The sequence below is a fragment of the Telmatherina bonti genome (assembly GCF_933228915.1).
Source record: "Telmatherina bonti genome assembly, chromosome: 2".
Taxonomy (NCBI): Eukaryota; Metazoa; Chordata; class Actinopteri; order Atheriniformes; family Telmatherinidae; genus Telmatherina; species Telmatherina bonti.
The window spans coordinates 20,533,908-20,551,984 of NC_136620.1; the positions used below are offsets into that span (position 1 = coordinate 20,533,908).

At 39.9% G+C, this 18,077-nt stretch overlaps 1 protein-coding gene across 2 annotated transcripts in view; it reads right to left on the minus strand.

Moving 5' to 3' along the window:
- Positions 1-18,077, minus strand: part of LOC306767872 (transcription factor SOX-6-like) — a 106,768-nt gene that overhangs the window by 51,321 nt on the left and 37,370 nt on the right. For both annotated transcript variants that reach the window (XM_079256021.1, XM_079256020.1), the window contains 2 exons: positions 14,348-14,567; positions 11,621-11,831 (listed from right to left, as the gene is read on the minus strand). In XM_079256021.1, the coding sequence (XP_079112147.1) occupies positions 11,621-11,831; positions 14,348-14,563 (427 nt within the window). In that variant the 5' untranslated portion in view covers positions 14,564-14,567. The remainder of the gene's footprint in view (positions 1-11,620; positions 11,832-14,347; positions 14,568-18,077) is intronic.

The following is an 18,077-nucleotide window of genomic DNA, read 5'->3' on the forward strand; positions in this document are numbered from 1 at the left end:
TAAAAACTAAAAAAAAATTGCTGATGTCTTTTAACACACAGCTAAATGATTCAAATCAGCAAACTGGTAAAATTGTTTTTATAGAACCGATCAACGAGATCGGTTCTATAAAAACAATTTTACCAGTTGACCATATTGATAAAGAGACCAGTGAATAAATACACATCATTAGCTGCACACTGACGTTATAACCTCTTATTATAAACAGGGTGAACTCAGTTTCTAATACTTCTGTACAGTAGGATGTATTTTCTCTTTTACACAAGATGTTCCTCCATTTCTAGCCTTACCTTGCATTTTCTCATTCAAAATGAAATGCTCACAGTTTTAGTATCAGCAGGGATACACAGTAAGTGGCTGATGAAGGAAGGTGAGAGAGATAATAAGAGAATAAAGAGACATGGTTGTAGTAAATCAAATGCTTCAGCAGCCAGCAAGCTGACATATGTTTTGGGTAAACAAAATTTCATCGCCTGTCCCCACGCCAACCTGCCAAGAGACAGTGTTTTGGGTGTTTTACACGAACCACAGGCAACTGACTGTGTTCTTCGCTGTTGTGTGCTTTGCATGTGGCGGGCAAGAATCAACAGTCCCAAACAGTCGCTGCCAAGAAATACACAGTGTGCCACGGGCTTTTGCTAACACTGAGTCGCTTCTTTCTGCCTTCTACTCCCTCAGTTTCTTTGTATTCAGTTTCTGATTTGGCCCCCATTTGTTGCTTTATTTTTTATTTTATTTCGGCTTTTTCAAATCAAAGCTGTAGCGACCTCAAGCTAAAGGTTCTCTTACAATTAACCTGAGAAGTCTTGTTCATTACTTCCACCAAAGCAGGGCTTATATTTTCAGCAAAGTTGGGTTCTTTGGAACATTAATTAATAGTAAATAGACTGTATTCATTTTGCACTTTTCCAGTCATGCCTCACACTACATGTTATATTCATCCAGTCACATATATACTCATACCCCCATAGACACATCGAGAAGTAATGCAGGGTTCTGTGTCTTGCCCAAGGACACTTACACATGTAGTGAGTGGAAGCCTGGAATCAATCCACCAACCTTCAAGTTGTTACACAACAGCTTTTTCTCCTGAGCTCCAGCTGCTCCATACCAAAAAGTTATGGATGGAGTTAGATTAAATTTGCAGGACATGTCAGAAGTGGAATAAAGAACATATGATTAGATTTTGGGGGTAATCCGGATCACTGTTTTGATTCAGGAACTTTTTAAATGATTCTTGACTGTTGTATTTACTATACTATGAATAGTTTGCTATTACAGTTTCTAGCTCAACAGATAAATGTCTGAATTAATTGGCAAAAAAAGGGAAAAAAAATACAAGATGGGATCATGGGATATGCTAAATACAATAACACATGTCCCAGATTAACACCATTAGAAAAAAATGTGGATTTTTTTTTCAGTAACTTCAAGTTTATTAAAGCCATTTGTTCAATTTTGGTGTTTCCAGAGTTAAGAATTAAAAATAATGTGTGGCATTTATCCTGAGGATGGAAATAGATAGATATTATCTTAAAGTATACATAAGTGTTGGAACAGGGTTGGTGAGTGAGTGGACTGTTGGGCCTTTATGGGGTTTTCTCAGGTGAACAACTCTATGGCAGGGATGCCCAGAGTCAGTCCTCGAGGTCCGCTGTCCTGCAGGTTTTTAGTGTATCCCTGTTCCAACTCCAAATGGATCCAACAGTGAATGAAATTCTGCACAATGAGTGATTAGTTGGTCAGTCAGGTGTGTTGGAGCGGGTATACATGGAAAACCAACAGGGTTGTAGCCCTCGAGGACCGGAGCTGGACACCCCTGCCCTATGGCTTGGTGGAAGTCTCTGGTGCTTTTTGTTTTCTCTGTTTCTTCCACAAGCCGACATGCAGCAGTGTGCCAAAGCTCAGCAACTCAGAGCTCAGGAGCTCCAGAGTCTGCACACAAATGCCAAGGTAAAGAGAAAAGGCATTAATCTGAAAAATGAGTTAATGTTAAAGATAACAAAGGCCGATGTCGTAGAGCGTGCCTGATGTTTGCGTAACACACCCACAACTGAAAAAACCATTTTGCGTCTTCACTTTGCAGCCAAACGTGAGTAAATGGAAGCTGACAGCTCCACTTTGCACTTCCAAATTTATGTCAGGGCTGTGACTTCAGCTGCAGACCCCACAGCATCAGAAGAACAGGAGAAGGAAGAACCTATAGAAGAACAGCAACTGGTAGAAACATGTGGAAAGATCTATTTAAAATCTATTTTTAAAAAAAATACAGCGACACTGGAATTAAAAAGAAGCAAAAGAAAGAAATGAGCAGAAGCAGAACGACGGGAGTAAAGATGCAGAAAGACTGAGCCGGAGCGAATGTAAAAGAGAAATCGAGCAAGAGGGGAACAGAGAGAGCAGCTGTCCGAACAGCTGGCCAGCAGGATTGATGTCTCAGTGAAATAAAACTCAACATATGTCCAAACATGAGGAGACAGAACCAGCCAGGAGAAGGAAAGAGATACACACACATACACAAACACACACACATATGATTATGATTGTGTGCACTCTGAAATACTTAAAACACACACACACACACACACACACACACACACACACACACAATTTCACCGCTCGCCTCCCTCAGTGTTGTAAAACCATTACACTGCAGAGAGGTTAGCCTGGCTGCATGTTAGCACGGTGTCTATTTCACACACACTATTTTCATCTGTCAGATGACACCCAGACTCTCTTGTCACAGAACATGCCCTGAGAAAGCGGCCGGGCTCGCTGATTCAGGGTGGGGAGGTGGGTTTATGATGGCTTGTAGCGCTATGTAACCCCTTCTACATGCATCATCCCCTAATACACACACACACATTTGCTTTAAGTCCAGTCAGATCAAATGGACAATTAAAGAGATTTATATAAACAGCAAGTTCATTCTGAGTTCACATGGAGGGATATTAAAGCATTTTTCTTACTTTTAATGAACACAAAAGTTCATTCATGACTAATTCAAAGTGAAATTGATCAACTGATTGATCAACATTGTCTGGGTGGGTTTTGAGCCGAATTGAGGCCACCCAAGCTGGAAACACTCCTAAACACCCCTCTATTCCAGCAGTGGAGTACCTCAGTGGTATAAAGTCAGCATGATGTCCAAGCTCTTGATGAGGAAAAGTCTGTTTCCAGTGAAAGTGTATGTTTAATACTAGAAAATCCAGGAGCACTGATCCCTAATGAGCAGTCACAGGCCTGCCCAGCATTACATCGCCGATATCAATAACCAGTGCAGCCTGACTGTTAGGAAACTACTGGGGGAAAGTTTGTCCACAAAGCTGAGGATCTCCTGATGGGAGTTCTCTCACTCTACAGACTTTTTCCAAAAAACCTTGATGGATGACACATCTCATTCTGACTGATTTCTTTCCTCAGCTGCTGCTTGTTAGAAACAAAAGAGGCAACGTGTCTGTTTAATTTGGTCAAATCAGAAGTGGAGAAGGATCCAGTAGGACCGACTGGTAAGTCTCAAGTCATCGCAGTAACAAAAAGTCTACTCAGTTTATCTAAAATGTGGAGTCGAACATCAGCCTGGTATCACAAGCACAACGTTTGTAACATGATGGGGCTAAAACTTTACTGCATTTTACTTACATTTTACTGGGCAAACTTTACTGGTTTCTCAATAAAAATGGGGGAAAAAATTTTTAAAAATGACTTGATCTAATCTTGAACCTGGAAAAACTTAGTGTTCAGTCATGAAAAATTTAAAACTCTATTTTCAGATAAAAACAGATTAAGTTGAAGCTGAACACACTCACATCCACAGTACAAAATTGCCTCTTTGTCAAACACACGCTCCCAAAACACCAGTTCAAGACCCAAGCTTCTGGTTCCACTTTAGGCTTGATATATGAAACCCAACCCTGCTCACACACACACACACACACACACACACATACACACACATCAACATACACATGCAAACACAGGGAGATGTGTGGTTCAGACACAATAGAAGCGTTGTTTTGGGTCGGGCCCACAGGGGAGCCAGGTTGGGCGGAGCTTGTGATTTGGGTTGGAGGGGATCAGGGAGCCAAATATCAGCGAGGACAGCCGGCGGCGGGTCTGGCTTGAGTCAACAACTGTTCCAGATCCAACATGGCCACCTAAACACCTCCCAAAGGTAGAGCCTTTTAACCCCGCGGACACCTCCGCACAAGAAATCAGGATGAGACGGGGAGGACGTGTATGCATGCAGCGGAGCTGCTCCAACTTATTGCACGAGTTATCGTCAATCACAATATTCTAAAAGGTGCCATCAGCATTCAGCTGCAATGCACATCCAGGACTGGCATGTCAATAAGGCAGTTTGGCATCGAAATAATGACTGCAATCAAAATCAGCGCAGTGTGATGAATCACTGAGCATCCAGACGTCGTAGTGCCAAAATAAACATGTACTCTCACAGTCAGCCTAAATCTACATTGAGATAATGCATCTTCATTGATCATTTTTCTCTCTCAAAAATATTGGATGTTGACAGAAAGGTTGAAGTCTTACTTACAGTGAACAAGGCATTGTAGTTAAAGAAAAATAAACAGAAATGAAAGGTTTTGCAATACACGTTTTCCATAGTTTTTCAAAACAAGTGAAAGTAACAGATTTAAGGAACTGTTGGAGTAAATATTGTGCTGTACTGTATATTTCTCTGGCTTCAAATGTGACTGATCTAAGTGGTTTTTCCTTTATTTATTTTCTTATCAATGTGTTACATCACTGCGGTTTACACTAAAGCAATGGAGCAATCTGACTTTTCTTTGAGACCTCACTAAAAAGACAAAAGAGACGTTGATGAAATCACTTTTTAATGTGATTTTTTTGGAGGAAGTTCAAAACTACTTTGACAATCACATTGCATGATCTCGTACCACATGTTGGTTGGCCTGCAGCCAAACAGAGAAGATGAGGACCAGCAGGCATATCCCAGCGACCCACAGGCTGCGGCTCATCATTAGTAAAGAGAGTTCCTATCATTTACAGAGTAACGGAATTCAACCTACATCAAGACATCCAAAGAAAAGCCAAGGAGACCTTTTTTTCTTGAGGGATGGAAGTTAACACAATGTGCTCCAAAACAAAGATAAAAAAAAAAATATCCTTTGAGTGTTATCTGAGAAATCTGGGATCTCATATGATCTGAACAACTTTTTTTCCAGACCTTCAACCCTTTTTCAATTACACAGCGTGGCTGCACATGTTAACATGTTATTATCACATTAACACATAACTTATTAATTAAAAATTAACAGGAGAGAGTGAATTTATCAGAAAAAGAGATGGTTTCTGTCCCATGCTGAGGAAAGAAAGAGAAAAAGGATGAGGGGAAAAAGAGAGAAAGCCAGTGGTAAGCAGTGCAAATGATACAGAATCCTGTTCAGCACAGAGCAGCTTCGTCTGTCCTCCTGTTTTGAGTTCCTGGGTGTCACCAGGGTGAAAACCAAAACACATCACTTGGATAAAACTCTTTAATTATCAAATAAAAGCTGTGAATGTAATGTGCTGAGATTGTAATTGTGCTTTCTGTCTCTTCACCTGATGGATGGAAATTCATCAGATATTGTTTAAAAGAAAGCAGCTTCTCACCTTTAAATTCATCCAAAGCGTTACTTATTATTACAGTAATCTCTTAAGTTAAATTTACAAGAACTATTTTAACAGTTAATATGTACAAAGAAAGCTGCTGTTAAAAGATGTTTATTTGTTTTGTGTTTGGAAACCAGAGATCCCTGTATTTTTTTTATGTAGCAGTCATTTAAAAAAAAAAAAAAAAAAGATACTTTGCGCATAACAGTGCTCTTAATCATCATTGATTGCAAAAAAAAATTATATTATTATTGCAAAAAAAAATCATTGTTTCCCAGTACTATATACACCATGTACTGCTGCAAACTGAAAGACTGGAGAAAAACAACACTTCAAATGTTTCATTGCTGGGCATCTTCATTGTCTGAACAGCTCCTGAGAGTGTTGTAAGAAGTGATGCCAAGGTATCAAAACCATATAAGTTTTATCATCAGAGCATTTTTTTTAGACTTTGCTGCAGCGTGAAAAGCAAAAATGTCCAAAGAAACATAATGTTGACCAGAAATAGATGAAATATCTTGCTTTTATTCTGCCTGCAATAAAATGAATGCCTTTTTGCTTTTCAATAGGCTATGTCAGAACTTGTCTATCAGCCTTAATATGCAAATCTACACGCAGGTAAAGTTTTCACCTGCACACAATCACAGCTCAAGCTGCCAATCCCATATAGCAAGGCAAACATAGTGCCAGAGTCGAGGCTTTGTTAATTAACCAATAGGATTAACTCATAGGGCTGAACATACATGCTTGTTAAGCTGTCATCGCAACTACCTGACACACACGCACACATACAAATCAAGTGACTGGGTCGCACAAAGCTTTGATAGATTGGTTCAGCATAGCATCTTCTGCTGCTTGGCAGGAAAAAGCTACAGGCGTAGAGAGAGAACACGGCCGACAAAGCTGAGATGCGAGCTAAAGGAAAGATCTATTTGTTGTTTACAGCTGTAACAGAAAAGGAATCTCAAAGCCCCTTGTAGGACATCACACAGTACGTCCCACAGGTTGAGTGGCGGTGGCAGTAGAAACGTTGAAAAAAAAGCTTTCAGCAGTTTAGAAGACAGTAAAGCTTTGCAGAATGTCTCTATTGTTACAGAGAAAGGGGTTCAGGGCTCGGCCTTTCTCTGACCCTGAACTATTCCCTCGGCCCCCACCCCCTTGTGGCTGGAGAAGCCATTATATCAGTGATTGGGTGAGCGGCTTTGGCTTGTCTCCAACTTAAGTCACAGTGCGGGACTCTCCGAACTGACTGGACAACAGAGGCATGAATACACAGAGCAAAGACACGATAATCTGGTTACGTGATGAAGTTCAGGGTTTATTTCTCCTGTATATCGATCATAAATGTTGATCATGAATAGGCTTTGTCTCTGTCTATCTTTGTGAAGAATGAAAACATTTCAAGTCTCTTCAAACCTGGTTTTAAACCAGTTTTGTTCCAGGCCAGTTCTGAATATTTGATTTTAAAAAGCATAATAACCCTCTTTATTATTTATATTAAGAGCTTTACATGTAAATGCCCAAACAAGAAAGCTTCCCAGCTATCAAATATTGTTAAAGTCTTTCTTTTACATATAAAGCTTATTTTCCTAGTTTAGTTTAGCTTTAAGTTTTTTTTCTAACATGGAAAAACTGTTGCAATTTCACTTAAATAAAACAGAACTTTATGCACAAAAAAAAAAAATTAAAGCAAACAAAAAAAAAGAACAAACACGTCCATTACTTCCTCCTGGCCAAAGAAAGGAGTAGGAATAAGGGAGTAAATGTTCGAGGCCTACCCTCTCTTACTATTTTTATGTGTGTGTACACTCAACCTCAAAATCACTTCAAACCAGTAACAAGCATATTGCGTAAAACAATTACACATCTTGGATGAAATGACAAAAGCTGTTGCTTTAACTGAAACGGGGTAATAAGAAAAGAAATAAAGCCTGCAGAAGTTCGGCTGAACTAAAATGGAAGATGTTTTAAACTTAACACTTAATTAGAAGCCGTTTCCACAAAAATGAATCAATCACGACAGGCATGATGACTTATGAAAAGGCACTGGGTTTGTTGGATCCTAGAAATGCATCATTGCATTACCACTAATACCAGATTGGAAGCTGCACTTCAGCCCGTTTCCATGTGATGGGAGGGGCCGTTGGTGGCATTCACAAATCTGAAATAGCATCACTGTGTGGGTTTTTATGAATAACTAATGTGTGCCTTCAGGAACTGATTGAATCTGTTTTTCTTTGAACGCAGATAAATAAAGATTATATTGTTTTTAATGGAAGATGAAATCCATTTCCTGAGCTGAGTGAGCACTTTCTGAGCGTTTTATTTCAGGGAAGAGTAAAGCCGGCTCTTTTCTGAAACCTCCAGTTTAGGTTGAACCAATAAACAAGTCACACAGGTGTCTGCAGCGGTGCACTGCGCCTGTAATTGAGCCTGATCTCATTTGCAAATGAAACCCATGAATTGTACAGTAATTCATCTGGGCTCTGCTGTAAGCAGGGATTAGAGTGATTTTAAGTGTTTGCCAGGCACTAGGCACATTAGATGGCTGACTTAGTTGGCATGAGGGCACAGTGCCTCTGCCAGGCCCAGTTAACAGCAAGTCAGCTCTCTTGAGGCGCAACAATACAGATAGTCATAATTTACTTATCAAAATGGAGGGAGCTTGATTGCATCCTTCACTGGTTTTAAAGTCCATTGGGCAGCATCCCAGAACAGCTTGGTTTGGCAGTCACATAAATGAGCTTGCTTTGTCTATTTGTTCCCCTTTTTGTGTGCAGAAGGTTTCAGGAAACAAGGTGAATTTGCGCTAATTACTGATGATGGGACACAGGTTATTGTTTGGTTTATTTCTCTGCTTTTGTTTCGATTGCTTAGTTTTAGTTGCAAAATGGCACAAAGTGGAGAAGCATCTCCATTCCACCACGACTCCTGGCCTCACACTTTTTTTCCTCTGATGTTCCCCTTTCCAGGCCTTGAAACTTTTATTCAGCAGCCACCTTATCAGTCTAATAAGCGCTAAGTGCTTTAACAGCACAGAGAAAGCCTTTTGTATGCAACACGCCTTTGTGTTTAAATCTTCACGCAACACCGGTGAGGTTCAGCATCAATGCAAAAATTGTCAAGAAAACGTTGGGCCTTCACCTTCTCCATCACCATTTTGGCTTGCACGTTGTGCAAGTTTGGGTGAAAGGGAGATATTTTCAGAAGCCGCCAATGTGGTAACACAGGTACCTGACACAGTCTTAAAGAGTTCTCGATAAAGCTTTTAAAAGCTGAAAGAGAAAGGAGAGGAAAAAAAAAAAAAACTTCCACTCTTGTAAAGCGAGGCCATGTCTATTCATTAGAACTGTCACAGGCACTTAGGGCTCCTCGGAGCAGCAGGCTGCTAACAGCGTGCCGACAGGGGGTGAACGTAGCTCGAAGGCTCACAGCAAAACCTTCCTCTGTTTAGCTTGAGGCTACAGTGCACTGAGAGATCAGTCCTGTTGGGCTAAGTAAGGGCTCAGTGGTTAATAGAGTCTGTTCTGTTTAATCATATGGTAAATCAAACCTGGGAGAGCTCAGCTGACTAAAGAGACTGAGGATGAAGCACGGGGTCGAAACATCCAGGTTTTAATGCTTGTCAACTGACTTCGGATGAATAATTCTGCTACAATCAGTATATTCTGAACAAACTCCATTTTAGGATATAGTATAATCAAATGCAGAATGCTGAAGAGTCAGGGGTTAGAGAATAAAACTAAACTAAAGTGAGGAACCTTCTGTTTGATCTTTGTTTCCTGTCAAACCACAGAAGCATTATTAGGTCGGCCTTGCACTCTTGTGCCGGAAACATTCTTTTAGTAAAACAAAAGGAGAGACAAAAAAGTCAAATCCTTTTGAAAATCTTTCCCTTTACCAGTAACACCTAACAAAGCTTTAATTTAGGATGTGTGCAAGGTCACCTGTTTAAGAGGGAGTCCATAAAAATCTGATTTGAAAAGATCCTTCAAATGAAGGATGAAGCAAGAGAAAGATTCTCTCATCAGGTGAGAAATAAGATATGGAACAATAGAGGAATGATAAAGAAGAGAAAGACTTAATTAAACCAAGAAGGAGTATTCAACAAATTAACAAATCGGGGAAGGAAAGTGGGTTTGTTCTGAAAAGCCACAGAAGAGGAGCTCACTTAATGAAGCCTTCAGCATCAGCCGCCTATTGATCACCTCATCTAATTTTGACTAAGCTCATTAAGTGAAAAAGCGGCCGTGCGCCTGTCAATCTGCATATGTTGGGTTATGTTAAACGCAACAAGAAATGCATGACAGCAGCGCTGCATAAAAGACATTTTAACAGTGTGCATTCAAGGTGGCAGCAATCCACATGAACACTTACAAGGCCCCATTCATGCGAACGCTGTGCGATTCAGTGTGCCTGGTTACATTGCACACACTTAGCTCGTTTGTTTTTCTCTAAGTGTTTGCAGCTCGTTCAATATGTCTCGTTAGCCCTTGGGGAAGAGAAGCTACGCTAATTAGCAAAGGAAGAGCCCAATTCAATATAGAGCTTCAAAGGGGAGGAAAATTGTGCAGGAATTTCATTTGATTTTTGTGCAAAATTAAAGCGAAAAGGAGATTTTTTTTTTTTTTAATAAGATGAACTTTTCAGAGATCGAAAAGCATCAAATTCAGCAAATGCATGAAAAACTTTTCCAAAGGGGGATAAATAATTTAATAACTGAGAGAAAAAAAAATCTTAACTTTTTTTCTAAATGTTTTCTTAATGTATTATCAACAAAGACATGCAGTAAACGCAAAACTTTGTTCACAAATCGTGTTTAATCCCATTTAAATCTGTTTCCACTTAACCTTGTTATTGGTAGTCCTATCTGGTTGGATTAGAGCAAATAGTTTGGCCAAAAGAAAAAAAAACAAAAACGCAACAAGCTTAAAGTCGTCTTCTAGATTTACTTCCGCTCATTTCTGCTTTGACTTGACAAGAAGATGTCACAGCTGTAAAACACACACACACATCTGCACACCTTATTCCGTGCTGCAGATAAGAGGACGAGCTACAAGTCTTTCAACTCAACACTGTGTGCTGTATTGTGCCTCTGGCTGTCCCATTCAAACCCACTTTACTGTATCAATAACAAAGTAAAACCTCTAAATGAGCGAGATCAAGCGCTCCTCTGATATTGCGATTACTATCTGCACATAATAGTAAAAGAGGGGTGTCAGAAGGTTTTAGATGGGGCTGGCTTTGGGGAGGGAAGGCGGCATGCCGAGGCATGCTGGGAGCAACTAATCTGCAACAGATCAGAGGCGCAGGAGAGAAAGAGAAACCTGTGTTTTCACTGATTGATATTGTGATCTAACGAGCAAAGAATATGTCAGTTGTAATTTCAGATGTTCAAAGATCCTCTGAAGAGGAAAGAAAAAACAAAATAGCCAGGTTCTGGAAAATTGTTCTTAGTTTATGAGAGGGGAAAACAAGAAAATATGAGGCAACGTGGTGATCTAATAGAAGACCTTCAGCTCTTTTCTTTACTATGAAGTTAAAACTCTATGATTCCTTCCTCTGTATGTTGTTTAAATTATCTAACTCCCATCCTTTAGCACTTGACTTGTAACTGCAGTATTTCCTTGAAAATATTAATCAAATTTCCATAACTTGATGGTTTCCAAACAGACTGAAAGGCGATATGCTCCGTCACAGGGCGATAGGATTTTTCTAAACTGTGTAAGCAAATAAATCTTCCTGAAAGCCCTTCGGATGAAGCCAAAAATGCATCGCTGTCCAACCCACACAGAGCTATTTTTCTTGGATCTAATAAAGTTGTCCTCCAATTAACAACAAGCGACACTGTCGAGTTGAAGAGTGGCCACAGTGTACGGCCTCCAGCTCCTAACGGTAAGGCTGAGAAGAGTGGATGAAACAAGCCACACTCACACACACACACACACACACACTCAAACATGATGAGCTGAGGCTTTTCACTCACCATCTTGTTCTGTCTTGGTAAGCTCTACGAGCTTCTTCTGTTTCAGTGTGTCCACCACGTCTGCCAGGCTTCCCTTGCGCCGTTCTGGTGTCCCAAAGGTGAGGCCGATCATTGGGTCTGCACGATCCCTGGAACACTCCTCTGGCTTGGTCGGAGAGGTAGAGTTTGTCCGGTAGGAGTAGACTGAGCAGCCTTTACTGCTCTTATTTTCCTGAGAAGGAAATTAAAAGGATTAGGTTTTACAAAGAAATTATGTACTAAAAAATCGCTGAATTTGCATAATGGCTGAAAAATTCTATTTTATGTCTTCTGTCATCCTTTATGTCTCAACTGTACTTTTTCATGGATTTATCTGATGCTTGCTTAGCTGTGCTTTAGGCTGATACAACTGACTGGCGTACCACTCCAAATGTAAAGTCAAGGATTGCCCGTTGCTACAGACAGAAGGTGATGATGACAGCATTTGATCTGTCTGTCGTCATGGACGCAGCAGTTCTCTACCTTTACCTCTCCTGCTTTGGTCAGTTGTATATTGCCCACTGTGGTGTGAAACTGTTACCCAGTTAAACATGCTAAATGCAAACGTGATATTATATGAAAAATAAAACAATACTACAACACAAGAAAAAGGGGATTGCATTCACACACAGAAATACTCAAGTACTACTAATCCACATGCTCACCTCAAGTGGATATCTGAGACATTATCCTTGTTAGACATTTTTTTCTTTAGACTGCAGATACATTCTTGTCTCTGTCAGTACGGGACTTTAAAATTGTTAATGATATAAAATGTTGCTTTGATGGATTTTTGTATTCTGCGTTGCATGACTGGAACTCTTGTGCTGCTGTTTGCTCTGTTGAGTTATGAGTTAACCAACAGGCACAAGGAGTCTATATTTATCATAAAGATAAGCCCTTCAAGATGACCACATTGTCCCACACAACAGACACTTTAGCACAGGTGTCCTAACACCGGCGCTATTTCTGGATGCTTTCTCCACCCCTTTACAGAGCGGGGGGATCTCCAAGAACTTTGGAAGGCTTATGTTTCAAAGACAAGGGGCTTTGGTGAACAGCAGGATCTTTAGATGTCCTTGAAATGGCTCCAGGAGGCCTTGTAGTGCACTTTGTCTTTAAGCAGGAGATGCCTCTATAATGAGGATTGGGAGATTGTGTGTCACTCATGGATAGTTCAGGTGAATGTCTTGTTTTGTTCTTTTTTTAAGTCTGTGCACAAGGACTTAAACAAGCAGACTGGTGGAAGGAAGACCTGATGGCGCGATGCCCGCCCAGGAAAATTTGTTTGAATTTGTAAATTATTCTGAAGCGCGAAACTAAAATCTGAACGATTTACTTTACTGAAGTGGGTCTGCACTCTCAAAATGCTCTTCAAATTGTGCAACACAGTTAAGTTTTGTTTTTGCCACAGCTTTGATCAGGTGGGAGTAGGACAAAAGATGAGATTGGTTCATTTGGATGTATTTTCCAAATATTTCCCTGATGGGTGTAATGTATTTTTTTATAAAATAAATAAAATGTGCTGACAACAAGGTGCTGAGCATCGTAAATGAAGCTTACCATAGCTTCCAACTGCAAGGACTTCATGCTTTTTGCAAAACAAAAAATAGAAGCATTTATTTTCCAAGATTTAAGAATTACACCTTTAGTGGACAGTCTGAAAGTTACCAGATTCAGCAGGGAGAAACTTTGTAGTTTAGTAAAACACATAAAGGTGAATGTCTCAAGATTGAGTTCCAATTGGTTCATTTCTTTTTCTACTGCCAGTGAAAGCTGATCCCAATGTGAATGTTTAATCACAGTGTTTTTAATTTGATCATCTAGTGCCTCGAAATTACATTAACACTACATTACATTATGTTAAGACAATAACTATTTGTTAAGGGAAATAATCATAATTGGGGATAAATATTTTTCTTTTCTAGTGCATCCCATCCTAACCTGTCACGATGCCTTGACACTTTGCTAAATCTGGTAGCACTCAGTTATTTTTATTTACCAAAAGGTGTCATTAAAAAGGGGGTTATAATAAGTTATAACTCTCGATTAGTACATGACATTTCTGAAATGACCGAAGAATACATACATTCTTACACTTTGGTAACATCTGACATACACCACAACGCTTTGTTATTTTCTTTCTTGGGAAGCATGGGGTGTGCTTTGTTACGGTGAAAATACAAATGAAAAACTCTTCCAAAAATTTCCATGATCTCAGATGTTCAAGTCAAACCTGCTTCATCCATAAGGGTCCAACAGAAGAGAAAGCCAAGTAACTCAACACACACACACAAACACCTGAAAACACACTGTCGAGATGAGAAGAAGCCAGGGGTATAACCCTCTCCTGAGGAGGATCCTCACCGGGGTGCCTGCAGCACTGCCTGTAGCAAACAGCCCAGACACAACTACTGTTGTGTGTGTGTGTGTATGTTCGCACTGAATGGGATTGTGTGCACATGAATTTAAAAGTGTGTGTGTGTGCACTCAAAGCTGCACTATCATCATTATGCATGAGAATTTGCTCACCCTCTGTGCTTCTGCATGTACTGTATTTCATGAGTGTTTTATGAGTTGCGTGGCCCAAGTGTGTACACTGTGTACACACAGCAACTACATTTGTTTTATAGATTTGAGTTATAGCAGCATATCTCAAGATAAGATATGGCTGATTTCTCTCTCCTCTGTGTGTAATTCACTTCTCACCATCGCAGCAGGGCCGACGTTCTCCCACTCGGCATCTGCTGGTTTCTCTCTGGCCGGCTGAAGCTCGTCAAGGTGGGGCGGATCTTGGGAAGAGGGCGACGCCGTTTCTTTGGGGTCGTCTCGCTCATCGCCAGCCCAGGCTGTGTTGTCTTGATCTATCACTTCCGCCTGTTCAGACGGTGGGTGAAAAGGAGGTGTTGCTTGCATGGAAGACATCACTCTGCGAAAGACAAGTCAGAAGAAGTTTTTTTTTTTTCAGTGAATTCCAGTGTTGATGAACACAAACAGAAGTAACACATGAGGAGCAGCCAATCAGACCCTCAGATTGAGACACTGTTGTTAAAATGAACCCCTGTGGGTACGAGACACTCTCAACACATCAACACCACCTTTGTTTCTAAAGCAAATCAAAGATTCTACATAAAAATGTAGTCACACCACAAGTACATTTTAATGTACCGTATATCCTTCCATGCTTCATGTGTTCATTTATTTCATATCTTTTGATGTACAAATTTACAAATTTATCATTTCTGACACTCCCTGTATAAATTTTTCTATATATTCTGATATTTTCAACCTGTCGTTCCCGGTGTTTGAATGCTGGTTAATCTGAGTATATTGCTTACAAATACAACAGTTTTCTCTGTGATAACATTCAGGTTTTTGTTTACAGCAATCGCTGCACATAGAAGCTACAGCACATAATAAACACTTGCAGATTTTACAACCAAACATTTGAATACATAATTCAGAGCCGCAAGTTTATTTAAAATGCAGAGACATGAAGGCATGAGATGTAATTACAGTTAAGTTCACACACATGAGCAATTTAAAGTATATGTCATATTTTTGGCATTTACACATGCACTTATTTCGAGCAACTTGCTGCTTCCGCGCTGATTTTTTTACTCGCACTCAAACACGCATACACAGGGAAAATCTATTTGTTTATGAAGCAGCGACAAGGCCTCTCATCACCTTGGAGGTGTTAAAAAAGCAACACAGAGCTAATGACTTCAAGTGAAGGAATTTCATTTTTTCAAATGTAAACTTCAGGCTGACATTTATAAGACAAATATCTACTTTATGATTCCTTAAATTCCTCTCAAGCAACTTCGCCATAGCCCTGAATATAGCTTATTTTACTTTCCAACCCTACGTGGCAAATTCAGATTAATACACACTCACAAACATAAAATGTCCATAAGAATACAAGCACAAACAAAGTGATAATTGATAACGCATGCATAAAAAAAGGCATCCGAGTGTATCTGTTTTTGGTTTGATTGCTAAAAACAGTACCACCCATCTCTCCACACACACACACACACACACACACACACAAACTTCTGTGAGGCTAAGCAGATTGCCGCTTCGATGCTAGCATATAGTAAATCACAGCAGACTGTCTGTCTAAAATATGTAGCCTCCTGGGTGCCCTCAAACATAAGTTTGACCCTACATTAAAGTGGAATGAGCTGGATATCGCTCTGCATGTGTGGGGAGGTAAAGGAGGGTTAATAAGGCCTGTGTTCGCTGATCAGGACTAAATAAACGTGTACGTTATGTGTGAAAGATTTTAAATCCCACTCCAGGTCTGACTGCTGTTTAGGGGCTCAGAGGGCTGCAATGTTCCATCAATGTCACTTTTTACTGCCGCTGCTGGAATGCAGCATCCAGTGTCTTTGTAACGCAGGTTAAATCAGAGGCTCGCAGTGTCGTGCCACGAAAAGAGAAACTTTCTCAACTCTGACCTGAAATGTTACAGAACCATTAATAGACAATATCGTGCAAAAACATCATGAGAATAAATCATTAAAAAAAGAAAAAAAAAACGTTTTGCCTTTGAGTGCAGTGGGGAAAGTCGACCCTGCATCACATAACTTTGCAGTTACTGGCAATCAGAAAGTATTCTGCTTATTTTAGTGAGCATACTCCTTTTTAAAATTCCTTTTTAAATCTGCTATTTTACTACTCATGACACCTTGACCTCTTTTTTTTTTTTTTAAACAGTGTTGTCCTGTCAGTGTAATTAGTTCTTTGTTGGTAAAAGAAAAAAATCTAATAAACAAGGAAAAGTACATATTTCTTCTCTCAGAAGTTTGTAAACTCAAACCTGTATTTTAAGAAAAAATTCTAAATTTGATTAAAACTTGCATATTTTGTACAAAGTCTACTAATAAATTATGGCTAGGTTTGACTCAAATGTACTTTTCTCTATTTCATTCTTCTCTCATAGTATTCTTATTTTTCAACATCCACTCCCAAAGGTGTCTGTTTTTGGTGACATCTAATTGTTTTAAGCATTTTTAAACCTCAACTTGTATCAAACTTCATGACTTGCTAATAGTATCAAATTCACTCAGACTGACTTGATGTCCTGAAATGAAGAGGTTGGTGTTATTTGAAGCAGTGTGGGCATTTACAACTGTAAGACCCCAGACAATCAGGAAATCCCTAATCCATGATCACCACCACATTGGATAGATGGGTAGGCAGTGGGGGAGCCAAGGAAGGAGACGACAGAAGAGAGCCTATATTTAGCTGACAATATTGCTGCTGCTGTCTTTATGGGACAAGTTGAGTCTTAGTTTCTTGGAACTGGTGTCTCATATGGTCAGGAATGCCCAGCCTATTAACCTGCTGCCACTGATAGGGTTTCATCATGCATCGGCATATTTTGTTGATAAAGCATGCTGCAAGGCCTTTGTGACTGGATGTGGCAGGAAAGCAGTGTGCTGCATAATTTAATTTTAAAAAAAAAAAAAGAAAACCGGAATAAATACTATTCATATGAGTCCTTTGTTTATGTAATCACACATTGCAGAAAAAATGTTTTAAAAAAAAAGTTTGGTCAATCAAAAGCTTGAGCTGGAAAATGTCATAACTTCAGCCGGGGCTTTTCTGACCACAAATCTTACATGTAACAATGTTAACTGTGTCCCCACTGAGACGAAGGAAGACACTCATCGATTGTAGCAGCTTGAATAACCTCCCCCCAACGAGACGGATAGACATATTAGTTTGGCTATGGAGTGACATTCGCAGGAAACAGACATGAGACTTTGACACCTGAAAGACAAATTTCATTTCATTCACATTACCCCGAAGCTCTCAAGAAAAACATCAAGAAAAACCCCAACATTTCTCCACTGAAAGCAGTGGTTTTGCCTACGATGTTCCAGGGAAATTAACACTGCGGAAATTGTCTGTTTGATAACTAAACAGGAAAGACTGACAAGGGAGGAGCTTTCATTTTTCATTCTTATGTAATTTACAGGAGTTTTTATGAGCCAGAAATCAGTAAGGTTATCCTACAAGCAACAGCTACATGATAAAATCTAAGTTGAATGCTCATTTTATAACTCCTGTCACTAATAATCACAGCAGAGGTACGCTCAGGCATTACTTACTGTTCTCTTTGAGCATTTTCATGCAAGTTCTCTTCCTTCGTCTGTCGCTGTAGGAAATATTTGCAGCCTTCATCGCAGAGACACACTCAACAAACAAAGTGTTGATCGTAGACAGCTAGCTAAGTCTCCCTTCAAAAATATGGACAGTAACTTAGAATCCCTTTTGTGAGTGAAAGAAAAACGAAAACCAGGGTCGGAATTTGGCAGGAGAGCATTGTTCGGATCTGGCCTGGAACCTGGCGACTTGGCAAAAACAATCAGGCATTGTGGAGCGTGGACGGAGAGGGACCTGTGACAGATGAGAGTGGGAGAAA